Below are 25,640 nucleotides of genomic sequence, written 5' to 3'. Positions count from 1 at the left end.
ACTTTCTAAAAAATGTATTTTTTAGTTGCAGATTTTCCACTTTAGTTAAAAATTAATTTCATTGTTAGAAAATTTCTATTTTGTAGAGATTTTTTTTTATTGAAAATTATTTTGTTGCAATAAAAATCTAACTATTTCATTTATGATAAAAAATACATTGTTTTGTTTAGAAATTTAACTGTTTTGTGGACAATTTATTTAGTTTCATTAAAATTCATTTTGTTTTTTGCGCAATTATTAATCTTCTTGGTTTAAGTATTTTCTTAAGAATTCATGTTTTTTGTTAGAAAATTAATCTTCTTGGTTGAAAATTAATTTTTTTAGTTGAAAATTCAACTGTTTTATAAAGAGATAATCTGTTTAGCTTAAAAATTCAACATTTTTAGTGCATTTTTTAATCTTTCTTGAATGAAAAATCTTTTTTAGTTGAAAATTTAACTCTTTTAAGTAGAAATTTAATGTTTTTGGGGTAAAAAAGCAACTGTTCGTTTAAAAAACGTTTGATGTATAAGGATTGAACTATTTTGTTGAAAAATCGTATTTTTTGGTCAACATCGAAAATTTCTAAATTATTTACGTATGGTTGTTACACACTTAAAAAGTTTTAAAATGGCAACACATTTTAATGGTTATCAAATAAAAAGTGTTCTTTTGGTTAAAATAAAAAATTAGAATTTATTCGTTGAATTCTGAAACCCTTTCACCTTTTTGAGAGAAAGAATTTCCACTGTCATACAATTATCGTTAAAAGAACTTGAGAAATAATCGAAAAAAAATTGGATGGTATCATATGCGATACGTGAAATAATCAGATTTTCCTCTCTCGGATTCTCGACTAAGCAATACAAAAAAAAAAGATAAAATGAAAAAAGTATATTTCGCGATAAAAGATAAACAATCCTGATCCTAAATAAAGTTTACAGGTTTTTCCTTTTTTTTCCACTTTTTCGCAACTGCCCAGTCTCAGCTGCTATAAACACTGAAATACTGATATTAACCTATTTCAATTTGAATTCAGACTTATTTGAACAAATTATAAAACCATTCCCGTGTGCATAAACATACCTACGTACTATAATAATTAATTTATAAATACTTGAAGTTTGAAATTAAAACAATTTCTGTATTTATGTTTGTCCATCAAGAATCGAAGCCATTAATTATGCAAACTTAATTATCTGAATTTTATAATTTATTGTTCATTTGTCCATTTCATAATATCGACAATTAGTTTTCAAAGATAAATATTAATTATATTTTGATAAACAACGGAAATGAATGGAGATGAATAAACAAAAGGTAGATTTGTTTACAGTTGTACATTTCGAAATGGAACATGTGGATTTTTTTCAGAGCCTCACCTTGGGACGAAAGCATTGTATTGTTAGAGCCATAAAAATTCGTTCCGTTGGAAAAAAAGAAACACTTTTTTAGTGCCGCTAAATTCCAAATTCTTTTTCAACAACAGAAAGTAGTAAGCCACAAGTTAACTAATAGACTGAGGTGTTATATTTATACACGTGCCTGGAAAAGCTACTGACGCATTCACACGTATACTACCAATTTTATATAAATGAATTGGTTATTTATTCTACCAGTCAAACTAAAAAAAAAACCCCCGATTAAGAAAATTTATAAAAATCTACAAATCTATTGAATTAAAAAAAAAAAAATAACGTCATATTCAATCTAACATTTTCAATTTTTTGAACTTGATCACTTTTGAGCTCGTTCATAATTTCAAATTTGTTCAAAAAGTTCGAGTTCACCAGTCAGTTAAAATTTTTTCTCTATAATATTTCCTCTAAAATCTGATCGCACATAATTTTAGCAACCGTTTGCTCGGTTCGATCAAATTGTCGAGATGATCGTTTTGCGAGACGATTCGAACCGAAATGTTTTTTTGAAAAAACAATCACTTTTCTTTTTCTCGTCGGATTCTCGGATCGATCGCTTAATATGTATAATTAATTCTAATTGTGCAGTTTTTCTTGGCCCTCGTCGGACTTGAATATAAAAACAATTTCCAAGGAGATTCAATTTTTGTCTTACTCTTAATTAAAACGTGGAGTGTTTTCTGGATTATTGCTCCTCCACAATACTTCAGTATTCAGTATTCACTAGCCTTGGCTCGGACGAAAGGAATTAATTTATGCTTCGAAATCCCGCAACGTTTTTGTGTAACTGAATCCTTAAATCCTGAATTGAAGCTACTTTTGTACACGCTTACAAATACAGTCGCCCCTAAGCCCTTTGGAAGCCTATCAAAACGAGTTTCGGCGCTCCCGGCGTATGAGAAACTGCTCTATGCTAAAGGAATTTCGCGCTGAGGTACAGAATTTCCCGTAAGTCCTGAAGGCACGGAACTTTCGCGTGAGCAAAAGATGCATCCGGGCTTTCATACGGTACTCGTTTTACTTGAGAAGATTTCCGAGACGTGTGGAATTTTATACTTGAGTGGAAGTCAAATAGACAGCTTTGTTTTTTATTGTACACCAAACTTTCCTCCCACTAAAAAGCCAAGATTTTGGAAATATGTGGTGGAAAATCTCTTACATGAAACAAGCACCTGAATCTTCTGTCTACCTCTCTCTGTATTTTAAGTTAACAATCATGTAACTTTGGAAACCGTCTCATTGGCATTCATTAAGGCAAACATAAAATTTCAATACACTTTTCTCCAATTGAATATGCCTCTTAGATATGTGGGTAGACATAATAAAATATTTGCAAAGTTTAGTTCCGGGTGAATTCTTTCTTGGAAAGGCTTCTTTTCCCGAGTTTCTTTGACACGATAATCACGAATCGCGTGTCTCGAACGAGGTATATAGTATTGACTGAGCTTGTCAATTTCCTTATTTACTTCCGCAAGTCTTCGAAACTCTTCCGACCGACAAATTACCAATCAACTATCAACAAGAGATGCATATTATATTAACAGACTTTTTTTCTTCTGTTGGTATACTCTCAGCAACACAATAAAGGTCCTATTCCCAGAAAATCTTTTAGCAATTGTTGTAAATGTTACCCAATATCTAGCAGCTTCTAGTGAATATTAATATTAATAATTCTGATATTTCTGATAATTACGTGAATAAAAATATCACATGCTGCAAATTCATCAGATTAGCATATTGGATGACTTTACTACCAGGTGTTTATGGTATAGAATTTTATTTCCATCAGAGCAGCTGCTAACCCATCCGTTACCAATTTTCGAACTCAGTCATCATGACTAAAGTTACTCTCTACGATCTTTAACGCTTCGATAAATATCTAAATTTGATAGATACCAGCATATAGTTAATGTAGTTTGTGATCAGAATTCCAATATCCAATAGTTTCCGTACCCTATCCCTATGCTCATCAGCGCATGATGATGATTTACTTTTAGAGTTTTCTTTTCCTTTCTTCTCAAACAAGATATCATGGCTCTTTCAAAAAATAAAAAATGAACGGATGATTCATTTTTTTGAATTGACTATCTGTCAATATGGATTTCACGAATTTAAAGGTGTTACCAGTTAAGAGCATGTGATACTTCGTCGAGTGGTCAATCGGGTACAGTTGCCCCGGCTTTTTTTTCGCAAAAATGAAAATTTTTAAAAACTGAATTTGGAGATGCTATAAAATATCATAACGGACGTCACCAGACTCTTTTTGGAGAGATAATAACAAAACAAATTATTGTGCTAAATAACAATTTTATGCATTATTTTAAGGTTACGTGGTTTTTCATCTCTCCCTTTCCGATAATGTGGAAATTATTTATGAAATGAACTTTTTCAATTGCCTGCAAACAAGGTTAGTTCCGAGAAATTAGTTACTATGTTTATTTGCAAGTCCAAAGTTTTCGGCCAAAAATATTGTGTAGTTTGGAAGTAACGCTCGGGAGAATTGTAACACACATAACCTCGAAATATACACACGCTGTTAGCAAAATCAAAATTTTTTTGAAAAAAAAGTGTGTGGGAACGTCCATTAACATGTTCGCTACCATTTCGCAGATTTTGAAGACAAAATATTTCTTATCCTAGGAAAAAAGCCAGGGGAATCTAATACTGAAAAAATCGATACTAATTAGTAATTCCTAATCGCTATGCAAATTAATCACATTTTGCTAAATTAAAACTTTTTTGAATTAACCTACAAAAAAAGTGCGTGGGACGTCCGTTAGCATGTTCGGTATCATTTCCCAAATTTTCAAGACAAAATATTTATTATACTAGAAAAAAAGCCGGGGGAACCTGTAACTGGTAAAATCGATAATTTTCTAAGTATCACTGCCCTTAATATTGATGAAACTTCTTCATTAGGATTTTTAGCTTCTCAAGAAAACAGAAGTCTATACAAGAAACTTATATTCAATACGCAGAAAGTAAACAATTCTAAGTAAACTTGTATGCCTAACCACGTTAATTTGGTCTAAAACTTTCGGCTTTGAAAGCACCCGACAAAAGCGTGCGTTTTCATTTCTCTATTAGATGGATTTTCTTACAACATTACACATTGCTTTTGTCAAAAGTTTGTTAAAAATTCAAGTATTGATGAAGATATTTCCAATAAAAAAGCAGTTTTTTCTTAAGTACAAATAAGTTTCTTTTTTGTGCCCGAGGTATCAGGTAAGGATGTTTATATTTCTTTAATTATGAAACGGATGACAAGGCAAAAGAGAGAAGGTTTCATAATAAAGATTATTCGGGTTATGGAATATTTTGCTTGTTAGGTTTTTTTAAAATGAATCTTTGATTATAGTGAGTATCCGTAATAAAAAAGGTTTAATGATGTCTGGAGAAAATTTTCATGTGTAAACAATCCGAAATGTGGAAATTTTTGAAAAATCAGGAGCTAACGATATAATTTTATTCAAAGTGGACCTAAGTATACTTAATTTAAAACTTATTATATAAGTTCATAGAAAGTATTCCTTAAGTTAAAATATCTCATTGTTAGTGAATCCCCCTCAAAAAGACCATCTATCAAAGGACCCAATCACCACTCCATCAACTATGCTCTTAAATCTATTGTCAACCTCACCAGAACCCAAAAAGTCATCTAATCACAAAGTTCCTACCTGTAGTACAAACACACTTACCTTGCTGTCCGCAAAGTAAATTTACCTACCCTACATCGATTGAATGCCTAATGTCTCCACTTTCCAACTTCATTCAAATCTCACCGGACTTGGAGTTCACCCTTGGAGTTTGCCTTAAACTAAATTTTAATCGAGCTAAAGAGACAGGCTAGTTGCTAAATATAAGACGAGAAGAAAAATGCTGCAAAAAAGAAGGATAGCGTCAAGTCGTGTGCCAGAAAATATATTTCCCCAGTACTGGGGCATGTTCCCATCCTCAGGGCTAAACGAACGCTAAAAAAAGCTGGCGCAGGCGGTCAAAAACGGTCGGTGGTCCCTGCGGGCTTCTGCAGTTTGTCCTGAAGAAGAAAGAACCACCTGCCGTGGGGACCGGTGGGGCACGTCCCTAACGTCCCTCGCCCCTCAACAGTTTCCCCACCAACTATATTCCGCCCCCACTCCAATCCCCCTCACTCCAACACCCCTCCAACCGAGACCATCGTGCGGTGGGTTGCATGCTGCACGAGAGAAAAAATAGGGTGGCCGCTAAGGTAGTGGGGGGTTGCGCTGGTACCGCGCGTCCCTACATTCAGTTGCCGCGCGACCGTTGAGAGGTGCGCTCACGATTTTGGTGGAGAGGATCGTCTTGTCGACCTTTAACGAGAAAACGTTCGTTGAACACCGACGGTGAATGCCGGCAACAAAGACACAAAGTGTTTAAAAAAATTTTAATACCAACAATATTGGATACATGACATAATTTTATGAAATTATTCACTTCTTTGAAAAGTCGTGGAATCAACCAAAAGGTTCGCGAGTGTCTGGACTTAGTGATGGTTTGCTAACCTTGGATATGCAATCTCGATAATACATTTTTTTTTCATTTTGACTTCTGCTAAAAGTGGTGTGTTTGCAAGTCAAAGAAGAAATCGTGGAAACAATTAGTGTGTTGCAAGGTTTAAAGGTCTTGGTACCAAGGAGGTTCAGTTCCTGGACCTTTAGTGATGTTCTTCGGAGTGGTTGCAAATCGGTGGTGATACATTTGTGAATACCAATTCAAGTGAAATTAAGATATATAAAAAAAATAGTGATTCCGAGGCTAAATGGTCTTTCGGATCGACAATATTGTGAGAGTTAAGAGGTGAAGTACTAGAAATGACCGTTTGCAGGTGAAAGCGGAGAGAGGATTGTTGAGAAAGAATCGTTGTGCGGATTAGTGATTCGAAAATTTTCGGGATTTCGAGTTAAGTGTGCATGAGGATATTCATCATGGATTCGCACGGATTTAAGATCTCACACTCCCTTCGGATTATCACCAGCCTCTTCCTCTCGTGTCTCGGTGAGTAGCCCGTCGGAGGTAGTTGATCATTTTTGTCCACGTGGTGTTTGTGAGAATTTCCTCTGTAGTTTATGTTGCATCGTTGAAATCTATAGTTATATACTAGGATAGAACAAGAGAACTCTGATGCTATCATGAACCGAAGCCATCGACGTGTAAAAACCGTTAAAATCGACCAGGCTCGGTTTACGCCGGTTGAAAACGCAGCAAGGGATAGAATATAGGCTAGGCTAAATATAAAAAAAATTGCATACCAATTCGTTTTCGGATTCCGACCTTTCGACAAGAATGGAAGGGATCAGAGTAGATTCAGTAGATGAAGAGGGAACGCGTGATACTGGGTAAATTAGGGTTGTCGAGCTTTGGTAGTCGATTGAGAATTTTTGGGATTATGTGGAGGATTCTTGAAGAGAAAAACTAATCTTATTTATATGGTTCAGAACAATTTTACTGGGTACAATTCAGTTTAGAAGGAAATACATAAAAGAGATCAGTTTTCTATTCTTGATCATCAAAAGCAGATGTTATCAATTTTTTAAATATTAATAACATTCAGAAAAGTTATTCATCTTACATTTTCTTACGGAAAAAATGAATATGCTATTTGAAGTTTCGTTTAATTTCGACTGGATCTCATTACGAAAAATCTTTATTTATCATTGAAATTAAAATCTTCACATTTTTATGATTCTTGCTAAAAAGGACATTTCAGATTTAAAAAATGTCTAGATCACAGGTAATCTTCTCTAGAGAGAAAACAGTTCTACAGGATTCCATATTTTATGATAAATCGGCAATATCTTGCGGGTGTGGATTTAGTTAGAAAAATAGGTATAACGTTTGAAACTAACGATGATTTGTGATTTCCTAATCCTGAAAAATACATGACGTCATACATAACATTTTTTAAAATGTTTTTAAGGAAAGAAAATAGATTATAGGTTTGGTGGAGAGAGAAAAAAAATTAGAAATAAATGGTGAACTTTCAAGTTGTAATTACCCTACAATACATTCTGGAGTCTTACGCTGATGATTTTTGTATTGTATGAAACCAAAGATTATTTTAAAGTATCTAAGCATATAGAATAAAACTTTAGAGTTTTTAATTGTCTTGCAGAATAATGTTGGTTACGATCCAATATTTTAATTTCTAATTGCCCAAAATGTCTGTCTCCCAATTTCCATGTCTTAAAAAAATGTGTTATTCGAATTTGTATTATTTGGAGGAACATTTTTTTGGGAGAGAGCAGTAAAGAATTCCATCCTTATGGTGAATCCTAGATTTCTTAATGATAATGATAAAATGTTAGTTACACAAAACAAGGTGGTATATAAAAAAAGTGATGAGTTGGAATGGATTTTTTTATAAAATAAATAAGATGACAGATATTAAATATAAGATTCATTTTTAATTCATACTTATGTGTAATAATTACCCTGAAATATTAATGTTCCTTGAACATTATTACGTAAAAAATGTTTCATTCAAGGTTTGTAGGGTTCTTACACTCCTTTCTAAACTTGTGAAATATTTTTCTTAAAAAACGCTAAATTATGTTATTTGGTTGAAAAACATTCTAAAACCAATAAAAGAATGAATTTTATATAAGTACAAATATTATTGGGTTGCCCTAGTGACATTTTTAGTTTATGTATAGAATATCGGAATATTTATCTGTCCACCAATATCTAGATGAATAAGCAATATAAGTTACTTGGCAGCTTTTCGTCCAAGCTAAACATGGTGTTATAAACTATAAAAGAAAAAAATATTCAAATTTCCAATCATTAAAAAATGGGTCTTTTGTTTTGATTGTGATAGTTATTTTTCCCAAAAAAAAAAAAACTATAAAAGTAAGTTTTTTCCGAAAGAATACGCGGGCAAACTAATAACAGAAAGTTTATAAAATGATAAACTGAGAACGCCAATATGATTTTTTAAATTTGTATTGCCAAGTATTGTGTTCAATTTTTAAGGATTCTTTTTTGATCCTACAGACAATTCTCATTGATTATTATGTTTTGTCGTGGAGATATTACATGACGTTACTTAATGATAAAACCGAAGATGTTTATCTTTACATTATTTAACGTAAGCCTCTCGATACTTTTTTCGAGATAATTTTTTTATGATTCTCTTTAAATTATAAATAGACTATCATTTTATCTCGATTATAATGTTACATCATGACTTTCTGATTCATCATAAAAGAGATAATCGAAACACTAACTACATTTTTAATGATCAAAGCTAATGACATTACCACACTAAGTTTCACTCATAACCATAATCAGGAGATGGTGATCAGTTTTGATAATCGTTGTCTATATTTTATTATCCACTAAATATTTCATGCTGTATTTTGAATTCTGTTTTACAGTAATCTCTAGTTTTGTAATAGTGGATATTACCTTCCATAAAGGTACTCTTTGTAGTTTATAAACAAACACATTATATTATTTTAAAATGTCTTAGCTGATTAACTAATTTAATCCAAATTGAAGCTTTTATCAGTATATTCTTGAATCAAGTAATCAACACTATTGTGCAAGCGACTGTATAGTGAATATCCTACCTAACAAGATAAGCAAAATGTCTCAAGTTTTCCTCTACTAATGAGTAAACGTTCATAAGACTAATTAAACGGGCGTCGTTCGCAGACGGACATTTTATCACGCAGTCAGGAATTCTTTGACGGAAAGTTATGCCACGAATTTTTTTCTGAGACTGCGAAATGGGAAACGAGCATTTCTAAGCTGCCGAGGAAAGCTGATGTTATTTTTATTTTATGAGACTTGGAGGGCTTACAACCAGATGAGTGACAGCTGCAAGATTCTCTCAGCTAAAAAGAATTGGATTTGCTGCTTGCAGCTTTAACTTGAAGATCTACTTTAATTTTTAGTAGTGTAGAAAAAGTGAAATAAGAAAAAGCTTTGTGATGTATTAAACATATTGAGGGATTTAGACTACAACTCAAGGTTTCTACGAAGCTTTCTACTTGTTAAATAATTGATTAGGCTTTTCTGTTTGCTCGAAACTTGAGTGCATTGAAAAACAGAAAATGGTAAAGGAAACCGAACTTGTTACAAAAACATGCAACAAAGTATAAACAGGATTGAAAATGAAGTAGATGTTTTTATTTTTAGTTAGTTTTTCACTTCCTGAGATGATTTTCTGATTTGTAGGACCTTGGTCCAAAATGAAGAGTAATTATTGACTTCGTCATGCAAGTCTAGAGTAAAACAATCTCTGTCTATATTTGCTCATTTATTATTGCTCAATTGGTGAGCATTAATTGATGCTCGCCATTCACATGGACCAATAATCTTTCCTTTACAGTTTAGAATCTTACTTTGATCATATGTAGAACATACAATGTTCTATCGCAATCTATCAGAAATTCATAGTGAAAATGGACAGTTATCTTCAATAAAGAATTAAATTCTTCAGAAGAATATTGTGAAGTACATAGGCTGACAGCAAGCAGATGTTCTAATTTAAACCGCGACTCAGACGCGACGGAGTAACCGTGAAAAATTTGGATCGACTTAGAATTCACGCAAGGTCGCATTTGGAATAGCAAGAGCCTCCTTTCTCCAGAAGAGATTCAAACGCGATTTCACAGTATTCGAGCGTTCATCCGATCGAACTGAAATTTAAACCGAATGACATCCTTACAATGTGGGACGTTCAATAGCATCATCGCATTTCTCCTCGAAAACCAAGATAATTTCAGAGAAATCAAAGAAATTATTAACCAAGATATCTCGCGACAGATTGACATAACTCAGTGAAAGTTTCTTTTGAAAAGAGCACAGATTGCGGGGTCCGAAGTTTGGGCGGAAATTCTGTTATTCCGAAAGTGAGTTTTCCCCCGTGATTCGTTTTGGTGGAACTATGTTTGCGGAAACTCCCTTTTCCCGAATCGCATTGGCTTTGAAAAAAAGTTGATTACTCTTTAGATCCAAGTTACTTTTGAAGTGAGTGATTCGGCTCGAATTGGACAAAATATTTGCTCCACTTCCCAATTATTGACTAGAAAATTGATTTGAAGAATGATTTCAGGCAAATGGTTGATTTCACTTGTAGTTCCTTGTCTCGAGAGCAATAAGCAATGAAACTCAGGACAACGGTTATATTCGGCTGCACGTGCAAAAAACGAAAACGACTTCTCGATAAGTGAACGACGGTGAAAGCGCACGAAATGCGCCACATTATATCCCCGCGTAATGGAACACCGCGTGGAGATTTAATTTAATTCGCGTTTAAATCGGGGTCGTGAAAGTTCCGAACACGCACGTAATCGTCACGATTCAAATGGTTCAGGGTTCGTAAACGAAAGGCATAAACATAAGCACATATGCCTGTGTCCGGCCGTTTCAGTCACGAAGGGCGTAAAATTCATGTAAGTATAATAAAACAACACAGGGCAATATACCATTTCCTATTGAGGAGTTCGATAATACTGCCCTCTTCATCTATAAATTCGAAACCGAAACGAGCTTTCCTATAAACTGAAGTGTTCAATTTCCACCCGCACTTCTGGCTTAATCGCTACATGTAAAATAAAAGTCCGTAAATGCATGCCAAGTTATGACCCAAGATATATTTATATGTAACAATCGTCGATCAACGTTAGCTTAAACTTAAAGTTTATGAGTCCCAATAAGCCATTTAAAACTCTGGAAGGATTTTTACGCTTCATATAACCGGTCTAAGACTCTAAGATGTAAACATAAAAAACAAATGTTTTCTGAATGCTTAAAAAAAAGGCTGTAATTGCATCAGAATTGTGTATGATAAAAGCTGTTAGATAAAAAAACAAGTTAGAAAATATACAAAAAATAATAATGAGTTTATTGTAATGCATGTTGTGGTCTGCTATTAATGTTTATCCTACCTAATAGTAAACTGGACTGTCAGGCATTATACCAGAATTTTGAAACCGTTGTTGCTGTATATGTATATTTTATTATACACGTCTCTGTGCACATTATACTCACCGTACTGTGGGACACTTCACAAAGAGAAGGTTATTAGACGTAGCGCGGAAATTATGCTGGCTATATCACGCTCAGAAATGTTCGTAGCTTCAACCAAATTCGAAATTTGTGTAACCCATTCTCTAATTTCTTCTCAACAATGCCCAATGTTATTAGACAAAGACAGAAAATACAATTCGAAATATTCTATTGTATTAATACAATCAATCGCTTTCGAACATGTCGGCTTTTTGTATTCCGTTCTTGTAAACATTGACTCAGATTCATAAAGGAAAACAAGTTGCAAGCTCTTTTCATTGAAATTGTTCTTTTCTCTCTCAGTAAATTATTCATAGGTTGCACAAGCTCAATATTGCACTTTTATCCAAGTAACGTTCTTCATATTTTACTCAAAGCGGCCTTTAACTGGAATACGAGTACGCAATAAGTTACGCTTGAAATTGTACTTTAACAACAGCAATTAGCAATAGCTAATAAAATTCGCTTTTTAATACCCACTTAAGAAATACTTCTGTAGAATATGGAAATTATTAACTTTATGTGGATTTTGTCGAAAACTGAAATTATATAATTATACATTCACTGTGCGCCAATTGGCTGCGACATGCATCTGAAAGCAATTAATATGAACTATGAACCCTTTGTAGTTCGTAATTCATTTACATTTCGAACTCGAAGCTCCCCAGTTCAATTCCAGTGAGCGTAACATTCCTAATTTAACCAAAATTAATTTATTAAAAGTTTTCACGCAGTTTGGTTTCGATCAGATTAAAGCAAATTATTCACATTTTGACACGCATGTTTTATTACTGATAGCCAATCTCTTTCATCCACATTTGCTGGTGCACAAAGTTTGTAAATTCGCTTAAAATAGGACATATAAATCACGATACCTAATGGTTTTTTAATTTCAATGAAGTAGTATAGTTTTTAAAATAATGGTTACACTTTCCGCTAAAAACAATGAAAGAGATAGCGGTGGGCCTATACATCATTTTTCGTACTACATATTTCATTCTAGGTCTATGGAACGTTCCTAGCCGTCCAATAGTAATACGAGTATGAAAAATATGAGTGAGGTGTGGCCAAATGGTAAATCTTTGTAGCACATGATCGATAAAAATATAGTTACGTTATCCGAAAGAAACAGTGGGTGTTAAGTTAAGAATTATTACTCGGCCACTGCAGTTTGCAGGACAAGCTATCGTGGAATCTGGAACTGGTGGCACCCTCTGTCGGAAGGCGTACAGACTCAAACTGAAAATGCTAAAATTGGACGGGCGTCGAACTGCATCCACAATTATATTCATTTCTGGCAAATTCACAGGAAAATTCACTCTTCATAAATGAATTTTTATCTCTACTAAAATAAACGGTATATAAGGAAAGTCAGTATCGATATTTTGGTCGTTCTCTCGAATAAATGAAGTTGTATTAGCACAAAGTATAACAACTTTTTAAGTTTATGTCCCAACAATTTTCGACGCACACATCCTTTAGCTATATTACATTGAAATTTTTTCGATAATCAGTTCAGTTAATTAAAAAAAATATTCTTTTGAAAGAACGTGCATTTTTCTAAACAAAAAGGATGTAACAAAAGCGTAATCTTTCTGGAATAGCGTTAGCGCGGAATAATCTTCTAGGGATTATTGTACAACTAATTAAAATATGCACTCGTTCCCATTCACGGTCTTCCCAGGGCTGTTCGCCGAAGCAACTTTTTCTATACGCTTGATAGCATAAATGCACTAGCAACAAAAAAGTACAATAGAAAATTGTGGAATTACGACTCCATCTCGCGCTATCATTTTATGAATTAAAAATAAACGAATGCGGCAAAATAATAGTCCAGTTACAATAATTACTGTCAATTAATTCAACATTGATGGAAATTTGTTGATTTACGGTATAATTGCACTACTGGGACTTATGAATTCAGGATTATTAAGGAATATAAAATATATGTTTCGAAAATTGCCTCTCTATTCTTTCAGTGAATTGAAATTTTATATTTCGTCATCAATGCTAGATAGCTGGACACGCGATTTACAATTACATTACCTCGTTTATGCAAAATGGAAATACTTTTCAAAAGCTAAAACAATGTTTTTAAAAGCAGGGAAATTACAACACGTGACGTTATTATTCATTTGGAACGGACGCAATGCTTTATCATAAAGTGTTCAGTGATTGTGGATTTTCTGTTAAATTATTGCTATCGTTGGGCATTGAACTCGTTTACCCCGTTCTCCATTTGTTTCTCGATTTGTTAAAACGTGGAAATGGGCGTTGATTACTTTTATATTATATGACCATGGCACCTCTTTCAATGTCAACTTTCACTTGAGTATTACAACCGCAGTTAGTACAACTAGCATCGATAAGGATCCGTTTCGGCTCACGTACGCGAATTCCTTACCGTAACAGTAACATAATGCAGCTCGGCTTTCAACTAAAACAACTTCGCATTTAATCCAGTCACGGGTCTGACCTCCTGATAATCTGAATACGTGGAAATTTTACACTAGACCTTATCTGTAATCATTTCATGGTTGTCAATTTAAATTACTTCAATACCTAAGGTATGTTAAAGAAACTTATTAAATAATAAATGGAACACTAAATAAATCCAGATATAAATAAAGCAAAATGTTTTAGCAAATCTTAGATTTAGAGCAAGTTAATTGATTCACAAACCCCTATCAGCTTTAATTAAGTTTGAATAACAACCATAAATTCGACTTCATATCTGAAGTTAGAGCCTTGAAAGTTTCTTGATGAAACTCTAATTTTCTACCTCGCGTTGATCATGAGATTAACAATCTGATAGAACCTTTCCTTTACTGAGCATTATGTCTGCCTTGATTGAAATCCACTTTCTGATCTCCGAAGGACAGAATATACATGCTGGCATAAGAATGTGCGTGTCACAATCGACTACTTGAAATTATTTCTTACTATACACTGTAATTTTTTTATTACTTATTTCAATACCTACATTCTTACTGTACTGTGTTTCGGTACACCTCAGTACCTTTCTATATTTTAAATTTGACAGCTGAAAACAAAAATGATAAATTATATAATATAAAAGTTACTAATGTGACCTTTGCTTCAAGAGAGTATTAAATAAAGTTGATAATTACATTGTTATCTATTTTGGAATAAATTTGGCAATAGTTTAAACTTTTATCTTGTCATGAGTCTAATTTTAGGTATGACGGTACTGTATTGTACCAATAGGATCTATTGTATATTTGCAGTTCAGTTTTCTCAGAATGTAAATTTTGCATCTAGAGAATCAAAATTAACTCTATTCACCCAAGTCTCTTGTTCAAACAACACTCAATTATGGATTTTGTCCCTCGAGGCGTGAATACATAGTGGTAAACAATGAAGACATTATTGACATTTCTTGACCTACTGGGAATGAGTCATTTTTTAAATCAAAAAGAGTATTCACCTTATATTTACTTTTTTTTCGTATTCATATTTTAAATATATAATATATAGTATTCTGGTAGCAAGTGCACATTATTATGCAGCTTTGACACACTAACTTGGAAACTTTAAAAATGCTTTTGCTCTCAATAATTGATTTTGAAGCTCATATGATTTATATTAATTAATAAAAAATAAATTTTGAAATTAGATGCTAAACTTTGTGCCAATCGTTCATCTGAAAAAAATTATATATCATTTTACTATAAAAGCACATGAGCCTGCTTTTTATTATATTTCACTCCCTTCGCAATAAAAACGAGAATTTAAAAGTTTGCCGGAGAATTTATAATGAGAGAATAAAGCAAATGAGCTTTTTTACATCTGAATGGCGAATTATAATTCGCCCTGGGATCAAGTATTATATTTAAATTCTCGTTCGAAAGTCTAGCTATTTTACAATGTCGACAGTAAAAAAAAACTAGTCAGTTGAAGTAACAGACTTCTGCACTGGTGTATAAATAGACTATAAGGTCCTCTCGAGTTCAGGACACCCGGTTCTCATCCACTGGAAACAGAGAAGCTAATTTTTAAAAAGCGATTAAATTAAAGAACTATTTTTGAACCTCTCTTGTTTGAAAATAAGAATAATACCATAGAAGAATCAATGGAATCAAAAATTCAAGGTATCTATGGGTTTTCTATCAATTTCTCGGAAAGGATCGCAGAATAGAGGCACCACTGGGACCGACAAGATAACCGAAAAGCAAATCCGTAGGTATGAGGCTTCAGAGAACTTTTTCACACCATTCCAGTTACGTGTATTGCATAGGACTAGTGTGAAGGAACAAATGAAAATGCTCCTCGCGAGAAACGCTGCAATTTCTTACGAAAGCACCGCTTCGTGTCCTCCTGTCTTCTTTTGCCAAGCTCCTCCACTTTCATGTTCTTAGCGACGAAGGAAATCGATCTTCCAATGGCCCACTATAAATTTCGCTCACCGAGTACTCGGTACATTCAAGTCACTGGTTCTGTCCTGGACAGAAAGGTCTCCGTTCCCCTGCTAATAGCCGCACTCGAAAATAGATCCAGATGTCGTTCCAAATCAAATTTACCGTGCAAAAGAAACCGTCATTTCTAATAATCATTTCAATAAACGTAGCAAATTTAATTATTAGCTTATGCAATTAGAGAAATAATTTTATTTTAATATGAAATAGAAATAAAATATTGGCCCATAAAAACTAAATAATCTGCAAAGGCTGATCTGTAATTCCTACCGGAAATTACGGATGATTACCAATAAATCTAATAATATTTAGTGTCACTCGAGTATAATTTTATTCAAAGAATGAAAAAAAGTTGCTCATGAAGTTTTTTTATTTAGAGTTGACCTCGCATTGGAATAGACAATAAAGCAGATAACCTAGCTCAATAGTGAGAAATGTTCAAACATTTTTTTCAACCTTTCAGCTATTTGTCTTGGGGGGTGAGCGATTTTACAAATAAAACTTTTACAAACTTATTTCGCTTGACTGTAACCGAACGCAGATTCTGATACGACTTTATAATAAAGTTTTCCTTCCCTCCTTGCCTTGAGTGGTCGAGTAATGAACTATAACAACATGTAGATTAGGTCAGCATACTCGCTTAAAACTTAGGAAAAAAGGTTTCCTATAGGCTTCCAACTCTGTTAACGAATTCGTAACCAACACGCGATGGCTGATTTTTTCGCGTTGGTAGAATAGGTGCAGATACCTTTGGCCTAGAGTCTAAAAGTCTGAATATATAAGGGGATAAACTGGGATCATCAAACAACACAATGTGACCAACGAATGCCGTAGATAATTCCAACAGCAGTTATAAATAAGAAATGTAAAAGTTATAGTTTAATCGATACGACCCTATTTGGATCCATTATGTGGTAAAGGTCGATAAAAGACTACGTTTCCGAATATGTCGTTAAAACCGACATGGGGAAGAGCAATAACGACCTGGTGCTTGGCACGCCAAACTTTAACTTATATTGTCGCATAGTTACGTCATTTTTCGGGACTAGAATCATTTAAAAAAAAATTAATGACACAAATTTAACCAAATTTTTATACCAATGTCGGATTTAACGTTTTTGTTTCACAATTTCTTATATTTACAAATAAAAGTATTTTCCTCGCAACTTGTTAACAAAAAAAGGCTGACTGTTGGTACAGTTCACTGAGAAAATCGCTGACTTGACAGCACCGAAGTTAAGAAACCTCTAAAGAAGTAATATATATATATATATATATATATATGTATGTAGAACTAGGTTACATTTACTCGCTCCTCTATAACGCTCTTTTCATCCTCATTCCTTTGTGCGCATATAATTGAAAAATACATTTAGAAAAAATTGCACGGCACATTTTGCACAAGTTTCATTCGGATTATAATGCAGCGGAAGTAAAGGCAAAGCTTGTGAAAAATTGATTTCCTTTCTCGAGGGAGTCATTAATTTTCATTTTCTATGGAACACTTGCTATTTCTGCTTTTCTGATATCAAACGGAAATTATAATTTTCGCGTTTAACGACTAATCCAGATGTTGTTAACTTTCTCTGAGAACTGTTTCCAAGAGGTTTATGTAGAAAAAGGATTTTCGAGCCTTTGAAAATTCTCTCCGAGAGAAAAGGTACCTTTGGAACCATTCGTGTGAACATCCATTAAGTCTGGAGTCCTCAAACAACAACCTATCTTGCTACTGTGTAGCAATATAACGTCATTCCGTATCCGCTTGCATCGCACTTCACCGAATGGCTCTAGAGTTTCTCTATGCAGTTCTCGTCGTACCCCTTTTGCCCCCTTCCCCACTCTGCCAACTTCCTTTATTTTGCACGCCAATCGTGGCCATTATAAACCACGTACTTCGAAGCATCCTGCAACCTGCGCTTCAAGCCGGATCTCTTCGTCCTTAACCACTGAGGCAAGTAATCGTCGTTAAACCGAAGGAGATGAAAGAAAAGGAATTGAAGAAGTGACGAGTAGTGTGGGGGGGGGGGGGGGAAAAGGATGCATTTGTTTAACGAAGAGAAGAAAAGAAGAGGCTGCAGCCTTTTCAAAGGAATCGATATCTGTATGCATCGCGTGTGCTCAAAGGAGCTAATGCTGAGAGAAAAGAGAGTTAGAAATCAAAAGAATATTTTACCTTGAGCTTGCTCTATCCCTTGATCCCTCGCAGGCGAAAATATCGCGAGAAATTGATAAGGCGAGCCAGACACCCTAGAGCAGGAGGCGCTGAGACAGTTAAATATTCAAGGTGAATCGCAACCTGCAACTGAGATCTGTTCGAACCATTCCTTCAAATGGAACGAAAAGAATCATTCTTTCTATCTGAATTTATATTCATGACCTTTTTTGAGAGGAATTCCTGGCAAAGGTAGTGAAACTATTAGCCAGAATGATTGATTTATTGATTTATTGATTTAGGGAGAGCTCTCATCAAAAATAATCTGGCAACAGTGCTTACGAAAGAATCCGTCATAGGCAATGTTACCACAAGTCTGTACATCCGCTGTAGGAGAGACGCAAGGCGTGCATAATTTACAACAAAATGAAATCGCTTAGCGAGCTTATCGGGCGACAAACGAGTAGCGACACGAGCGCAGAGCCGATTATTGGATACGGATGGAGAGAGAAAGGTGCACGATGAAGCCAACGTACCGTTACATGACCCAGTGACGACCCACATTTATGAGTAAGCCCGACGCACTCAGTCGTTTTTGCCACCGCATTCAACCTGGCCATTCGATTGCATCTGGTCCACGCATCGAACGGTACCGGTACACCGATTCTTATGAGCAACGGTACGCTCTGCATTTTACGTCCCTGTTTGCGATGATTTTTACACGCGCTTCGATTCGAGCGTACGAGGCCAATTTCAAAAGCCATTCTAACAGTTTCTCGAACCCAGAAAAAAAGCCACCGGGCATCATCAGTGAAACCGTTCACTAACCTTCGGGGAGCAATTTTCTGCGCAGAAATAAAATCCTCGCTCGTTGATTGGCCAGCAATATTTTCCCGTTTTTTGAAAATCGAACCAAACCATTATTGCATTCTTCTCTTTAGAAACCCAATATAAAAGGTTAAAACTAAATCAAATATAAGGAATTATTTAAACCTGTGTTCTCATTTACGTAATAAAATTTTACTGGGTGCAGATTTAGGAAAAATTAAACAAAGCAATTACACGTGGCAATAAAACACACTTGTAAAAACTCTGACATGAAATTCCGTCTTTCACAGAAGTGGTGCGTGCGGACTCGACGAACTCGTCGAAATAGCCGCGTACGGCAACTTAATACTTTACGTGCTATAAGGAGTGCAGGGTTTGGCCGAATGAGGGAAGGGTGATAACGCTAAAGTGCCCTATAAAGAATTCCAAGCGTCGATTCGTGAGGAGGTGAAAAGCTCACACGCTATACGAGCTGTCATACCATCGAAGCATTTTGCCTCCATAATGACTCGAGTAGTTCGTAGCATCGGATTGGAAGTACCATGACGTCTTTTTTTTGCCTTCGACACTTGTCACGAACAAAAGAAGCTTACTACTTCTTCTCTGAGAAAATCATAGTAACGATGCATGACACTCGCGGGATACTGAAAACCCTCGGTTTCCTACTCCAACTTTCTTATTCACGCATTGAATATTCTTCCCTCGTTGTATATACATATCGACTCCCTACATCTACAAGATGAGCACACATACTGAGCAGATTGAGAGAAAAAGAGAAAGGAAATTTCTTACGTTAAGAACCATTTGAAGAAAGATAAAAAGAAATTAACTAATGTCAGAAGTGTATTTATCTATGGTAATATGTTTTTCTGCCTGACCTATTTAGGTTCGTTTAATTTATTCCAAAACTTATAATGTATAATTAGAGTAAAATACACTCTGGACACCTGAAATCAGTTTTTAGCCGAGGCAATATTTTTAACATGTACCTAATTTTCTGTTATAGTTCTGGTGCACGTAAGAGCGGCGGAAGAGACTCAAGTGGACACTCACGAGGGTTCGACTGTGAAGCTGCAATGTCGGTTTTCCCCTCCAAGGGAAAATGCCACCTGCTTTTGGTTGACGCACACGAACAACGTGCACGACAATGCGGCTATTGAACAAACCGCTCTGGCGCCTTACTACCGGGTTCATATGAACCTAGAAGCGGGCATGTACGACCTGGAGATTAAGAACGTCTCCTACGAGCGAGATAATGGAAAGTACGAGTGCCGAGTAAAGGTCAGCGGTACGGGAGAAAATCTGTACCATAAGAACATCACCCTAACCGTTTTGAGGGCACCTGGACCACCTACAATATCTCCAATGTCTGCTGTTGCTCGAGAGAGTGAACGACTTGAACTTCAGTGTAACACCAGGGGTGGAAGTCCTGAGCCGGAAGTGAAATGGTACCGCGGACCACACCAATCTTACCTTCAAACCGGTAGGACACTCATGATTGTGCCAAGGAAAGAGGACGATGGGGAGACCTTTCTCTGCGAGGTTAGAAATCGAGCCATGCCTGAAGGGCAATCTTTGAAAGCTAGTGTGAAACTGGATGTGAGCTACTATCCACGAGTTCGGGTAGGACCGGAAAATCCACTTAGGGTTGAGGCTAATACTACAGCAACTTTAAACTGTAACGTTGACTCAAAGCCAGGAGTAGGCATGGTTCGATGGATGCGGGATTCCAATTATGTCGCCATGACTTTGACACATGTTATTCAAAAAGTAACTCTTCAAGACGCTGGTACCTACACCTGTCAAGCTGATAATGGGCTTTCTCGAAAGGGTGAGGCTTCTCTCACCTTGGATGTACTTTATCCGCCAACTGTCGCCATCGAGGGCAGTAATGTTCGCGTAGCTGAGGTAGAGGACTCCATCACCGTCCACTGTAATGTTTCTTCCAATCCCCCGCCTTCGGTTATCGAATGGCTTAGAGAAGGACGACCAGAATATAGACAAAATGGTCCCATCTTACGCCTTACTCGCGTTACAGCAGAACATGCAGGAAACTACACGTGCAGAGCTATTAATAACATCCATCCAACTGGAGGTGAACGAAAAAATCAGTCAGCAAGTGCAAAAGTAACGATTCGCGTTAGACATAAGCCTGGACCTGCGAGAATTACTCCAGATTCACCTGAGGCTGTGGAAGGATCAAGGGTGATCCTCACCTGCATGGCTAGTCCTGGTGGATATCCGGAACCTCAGTATCAGTGGTCGAAGGAATCAGAGTTGGGAGTTATCCAAATTCCACCATCTGAACACTCGGGTCCTAAGTATGAAATAGAATCTGTCCAGCTAAGCAGCGAGGGAACCTACAGGTGTTTTGCCATGAATGAGATTGGTAACGGTGAACCTGCATCTGTTAATCTGACCGTAATCCAACCACCCAAAATTCTCACCAAGCTTCATCCACATGTTACAAGAAAAGTTGGAGAATCCTCATTTTCGGTAACATGTGTAGGCCAAGGAAAACCAAGACCAACAGTACGTTGGTTGAAAGACGACCAGGAACTTACTGCTGATGAGAGGCTCTATAAGGTAACAACAACAACATCTGAGGGACATGGTAGAGTTATCACCGTAAACAGTACCCTGAGCTTCTTGGGTCACGCTCGTCCCGAAACTGATAAAATTATAGCCAACGATCGTGGAAAATACACCTGTGTCTTTAAAAATGAACTGAGAAGAATAGAGTCGCAGATGATGTTGAAGGTCGAACACGCTCCAATTGTTCTTCCCCAGCATGGAAAGGTCGCTTATGATTTGAAAGACACCGCAGAAGTAACTTGCAAAGTTCAGGCCTGGCCGAAACCAGAATTCCAGTGGAGCTTTGGGACCAATGCCGCTCCCCTTCAAGGATCCAGTGACGGACATTATGAAATTTCCACCAGTACTGATAACTACGATGTCTATACTTCTATCCTAAAAATGACCAACATTCGAAATTCCGATTACGGGGATTACAGCTGTCGTGCAGCCAATGCTCAGGGTGCCATCATATCAACCATAAAACTCCAACCTAAAGGCGCTCCAGAAAAACCAACCAGAATTAATGCTGTTGATGTTGGACCCACTTATGTGACTCTGCAATGGGATTTGGGATTCGATGGGGGATTACCAATAACCAAAGCGTTCGTCTCTTATCGCAGAATTGCAAGTGATCAAGATATTGTCGTTCCCGACTGCGCCCCACCCAAAGGACCACCCAACGGTCAATGGCAGGAACTCGACTGTCGGAAATCCAATCCTTGCAACGTAACCGATCTCGAACAGCATCAAAATTACAACTTCAAGGTCAAGGTTTACAATACCAAAAACCACTCGGATTATTCAGACGAAATCAGCGCAACAACAGCGGTTGCTAAGATCCCAATGCCAATGAGGGTTACCTACGATCCCGAGACCTTCCTTCTGTCCATGAATGTTGGGGCCACTTGTCTGGCTCTTGTCGCTTCAATCGAAAGATTGGATAGCGGCTCAGATAGCTCGTGGAGGATTACCGAGGAGTGGCCTCTTGAGGTTTTGGGAAGTGCTTCCACTCATAGGCAGAATCCCCTCCATGATTCTGAAGCTGATAATTCCGACCCACACATTAGAGTGAGACTCTGCCTCAAAGCAGATCGCCAGAAATGCGGCGAATACATGGACGCTGAGAGTAAGTGTTTTCATGATTAGGAATAATATAATTTCCTACAAATAAAAAATGTATAAACTGTTATTTTATTTCAAAAATCTATTTTTTTCATAGTTGGACCATCTTACATTGCCCAATCAAGTGGCCTGGCAACACCCACAGTGATAACTTTGCTTGTAAGCGGTGCAGTCTTCCTGCTCTTTGCCACTCTGGTCCTCCTCTTCTGTCGTTTTAGAAGGAAACATGCTGCCAAAGCCAAAGACTATGAAATGGACTCAAACGCGTAAGTCTGCTAGCTCAATCTTGTCCCTCATTTCGCGTTAGCATGCTAAACCAATCTATATTTGTCGTGGTATGCACTTTTTCCCTCCCATCCTCCGTCGTGGAATTTTTCTCGTACCTAGCATCGTAAGCCAGGGCAGCCCGTAAAGCGTGAAATGGAAGTCTCATCGAGTCATGGAGAAAACGGAGAAGAGTACGGGAGGTGATTTCACGAGCGAAGGAATAAAAAGGTTCTTTTGCGAATAATCTTAACCGATACTCTTTCCAAGGCCCATACATCGTCCTCGTCCTCGAGGCAATCTACCTACATACTCAGTCAACGATGATAGCATATCCGTTTTTATAATCTCTGTCGAGATGCTCGGATAAAGCGGAGAGTCGATTCTCGGGTCGCAGGATTTCCTATAAATTTCTAATAATCCGTTTCTGAAAAAGGACGAAAATATTTACCTTAACTTCGTCTTGAATTTATTTACTTTTTATTTTTTTCGAGCGAACTTTCGAATTACCTTTCTAATCTAATTGAACGTTTTAGGACCACTTTAATCGCAATCACAGTGACCTAAATACAATAAAGGAACGATCTTGCGCAGTACTAAGCTCAATAAAACCTTTAGAATGCGCCGTAAAAACTTCAAAGTAGGTGGACGCGAAACTGCTATTCTTAAGTGAACGTATTTACAAACTCTCTTTTAGTGCCCATCGCGTATTAGCAGACAACATATTGAGCTGTAAGAATTTAAGAGACATCGTTTAGGAGCTAGGAGCTTTCAGCGCACCTTTTTCACGAGTAAATTTCACTTTTATGGCGAATTTTGACGATGAAGGAGACACATTAAAGGGGTATCTGCCTTGTTTTTATCTTCTATTCACCCCTTTGCTTTTGTCTACGCGTATCTCTTACAATCTCGTTTGCAAGTTGTATTCAACTCCTTTGCAATTCCCGTAATTGATTTAAGCTCATAGTTCGTTCCGCGTATTACAATTCCGTAAGAAAGACTCGACGCTTCGCTCGAAGGCAGATAAGTTGCTTTCCTCTTCGCTATTCCTTTCATCTTCAATTTCTCGGCAATCACTAGCCAATTTATTTAAAGTCAAGATTCCCATGACGGAGGTTCAAAAGCCGAAATAAAATTTGTGCATTATCTAAACAGATAATGCAATTGATAATTGATAATGAAATAGGCCGAGCGATTTTTCTGGAACTAATTTAACCTAATAGTTAATGGAATATTGATGAGGTTTGTTCATGATCGAATTTTGAATGTTGCAGAGTCCGACCCAGCCTCGTAACTGGAAATGGACAACAGACTCAAGCACCGCCACCATATTATGCAGAAAACAAAGCCTTGGAACACAGCTTAGACCACGCCTTGGCACTTGAAGATTCAAAGACCCCTGCCTACGCTCAACCTGGATATGGTTACCATCAACCAAACCACAACATCAATGGTGAGAATGGTAAATGATCGGTACTTACTAACCCCACTAAATTAAGCATAAAATCTCTGTACTAACATGGTATAATTGCATGATTGTGTCTAAGAATAGTGGTCTATTCAAAGTAATCATTACATTAAAATCAATTCTCAACCATAAAGGATGTTTAACAAGGAGAAAATCTCCACACAATTAAGTATATAAATAAACCAAATTCCCTTTCCTTTACCTCCGATAATTTTTGACCTGACCACAAAATAATTATTCGAATGTTGATTAACGATATCTCAATATTAATGCATGTGATTTTGTAAGCACATTTTCTAACATGCATGCACGCGCCACCTGCACACAACATAGCTAATTTGTCGAATCAATTCCTACAGGTGTCAACATGGGTTATATGGACAACAGCTATTCTAACTCAAACAATGGTGGGTCCGTCAACTCGCAGGATTCCATTTGGCAGATGAAATCGGCTGCGGCCAACGGCGTCAACCAACCCTACGATATGGGCGGATACGCAACTACCGAGTCCGATTACCCAGCGCACCCTCATTACATGCCACAACGCGATGATTATAGGGAAACCCACAACTTGAGTCGCCAGCAATTCTGTCCCGAACCATTTTCCGCCGTCGTCAAGTCACAAAAGCATGTCGGTTAGTACAATGTTCTTTTTCCCCGAACAAACTATTACTGAAACTATATTCACCTTCTTGCAAATTAAATTTTTAACCCCCTAGTGCAGAAAGCTGGCTTGAAAAGAAAATTATAAGGGAGTTTGTGATTTGTCCAATTTTTATTTCTCAAGGCACCCTAATTTTCAATCGAGACTATTTGTTTCAATGCTTGCTTTTCTTTTCAGACTCGCCCTACGATGTCTCAGGTCTGCCATACCAGGAGGCTTATGACGAGGATGCGAAGCCACCCCAGCAGGTGAGCCTCTCCTACGACGAGAGCCTCGAGTCGGGATACTCTACGCCGAACAGCCGAGGAAGACGGATAATCCGTGAGATCATTGTCTGAGATCAGCCTACCGGCTCGCGAGCCGGCAAAACACAAACTTGGCTCTAGCAGCAAGCCCCCCAGCATCACCATATGGAGATCGTCATCGAAAATCCAGGTGGGACATCTCCAACGAATCCTGGAATGGTGGTGCATCCTCACCTCCATCGACCCTGCAGGTCGATTTACGGGACTGACTTGGCGTCGCCTGGCGTCAACTACTACGCCACCTTACCACCTCGACTGCGAAATCATCAGTTGGCGCCTGGAAGTGACCTGGACGGCGCTTCAACAGCTTCTGTGCGCCGTGTTGACAGATCCGGACTACTCGAAATACCTGAGTTGGAACCAGCTCGGAGCCGACCTCGGAATTTGAC

General features: G+C 36.8%; 1 protein-coding gene across 2 annotated transcripts; it reads left to right on the top strand.

Annotated features, from left to right (window-relative positions):
• Positions 1 to 5,684: 5,684 nt before the first annotated feature.
• On the top strand, positions 5,685 to 25,312 carry LOC117179155 (neurofascin). 2 transcript variants are annotated; one of them, XM_033370854.1, is made up of 6 exons: positions 5,685 to 6,413; positions 19,858 to 22,554; positions 22,648 to 22,816; positions 24,089 to 24,267; positions 24,642 to 24,917; positions 25,124 to 25,312. In XM_033370854.1, exons 1-6 carry the CDS (start codon positions 6,329 to 6,331, stop codon positions 25,282 to 25,284), a joined length of 3,567 nt encoding a protein of 1,188 aa, XP_033226745.1. In that variant the 5' UTR covers positions 5,685 to 6,328; the 3' UTR covers positions 25,285 to 25,312. The 2 variants fall into 2 exon arrangements, with proteins under 2 accessions (XP_033226745.1, XP_033226744.1); XM_033370853.1 differs by having other exon boundaries at positions 24,089 to 24,276.
• Positions 25,313 to 25,640: the final 328 nt, after the last annotated feature.

Source organism: Belonocnema kinseyi, chromosome 8 (genome assembly GCF_010883055.1).
Source record: "Belonocnema kinseyi isolate 2016_QV_RU_SX_M_011 chromosome 8, B_treatae_v1, whole genome shotgun sequence".
In the NCBI taxonomy this organism is placed as follows: domain Eukaryota; kingdom Metazoa; phylum Arthropoda; class Insecta; order Hymenoptera; family Cynipidae; genus Belonocnema; species Belonocnema kinseyi.
This window is presented reverse-complemented; position numbering and strand designations above follow the sequence as displayed.

Bases quoted from the DNA above. Each gene is read 5' to 3' on its own strand.
- LOC117179155 (XM_033370853.1), top strand. From the start codon at position 6,329: ATGAGGATATTCATCATGGATTCGCACGGATTTAAGATCTCACACTCC. The intron at 6,414-19,857 runs GTGAGTAGCCCG...TTTCTGTTATAG, and splicing joins CCTCTTCCTCTCGTGTCTCG to TTCTGGTGCACGTAAGAGCG. The intron at 24,918-25,123 runs GTTAGTACAATG...TTTTCTTTTCAG, and splicing joins CAAGTCACAAAAGCATGTCG to ACTCGCCCTACGATGTCTCA.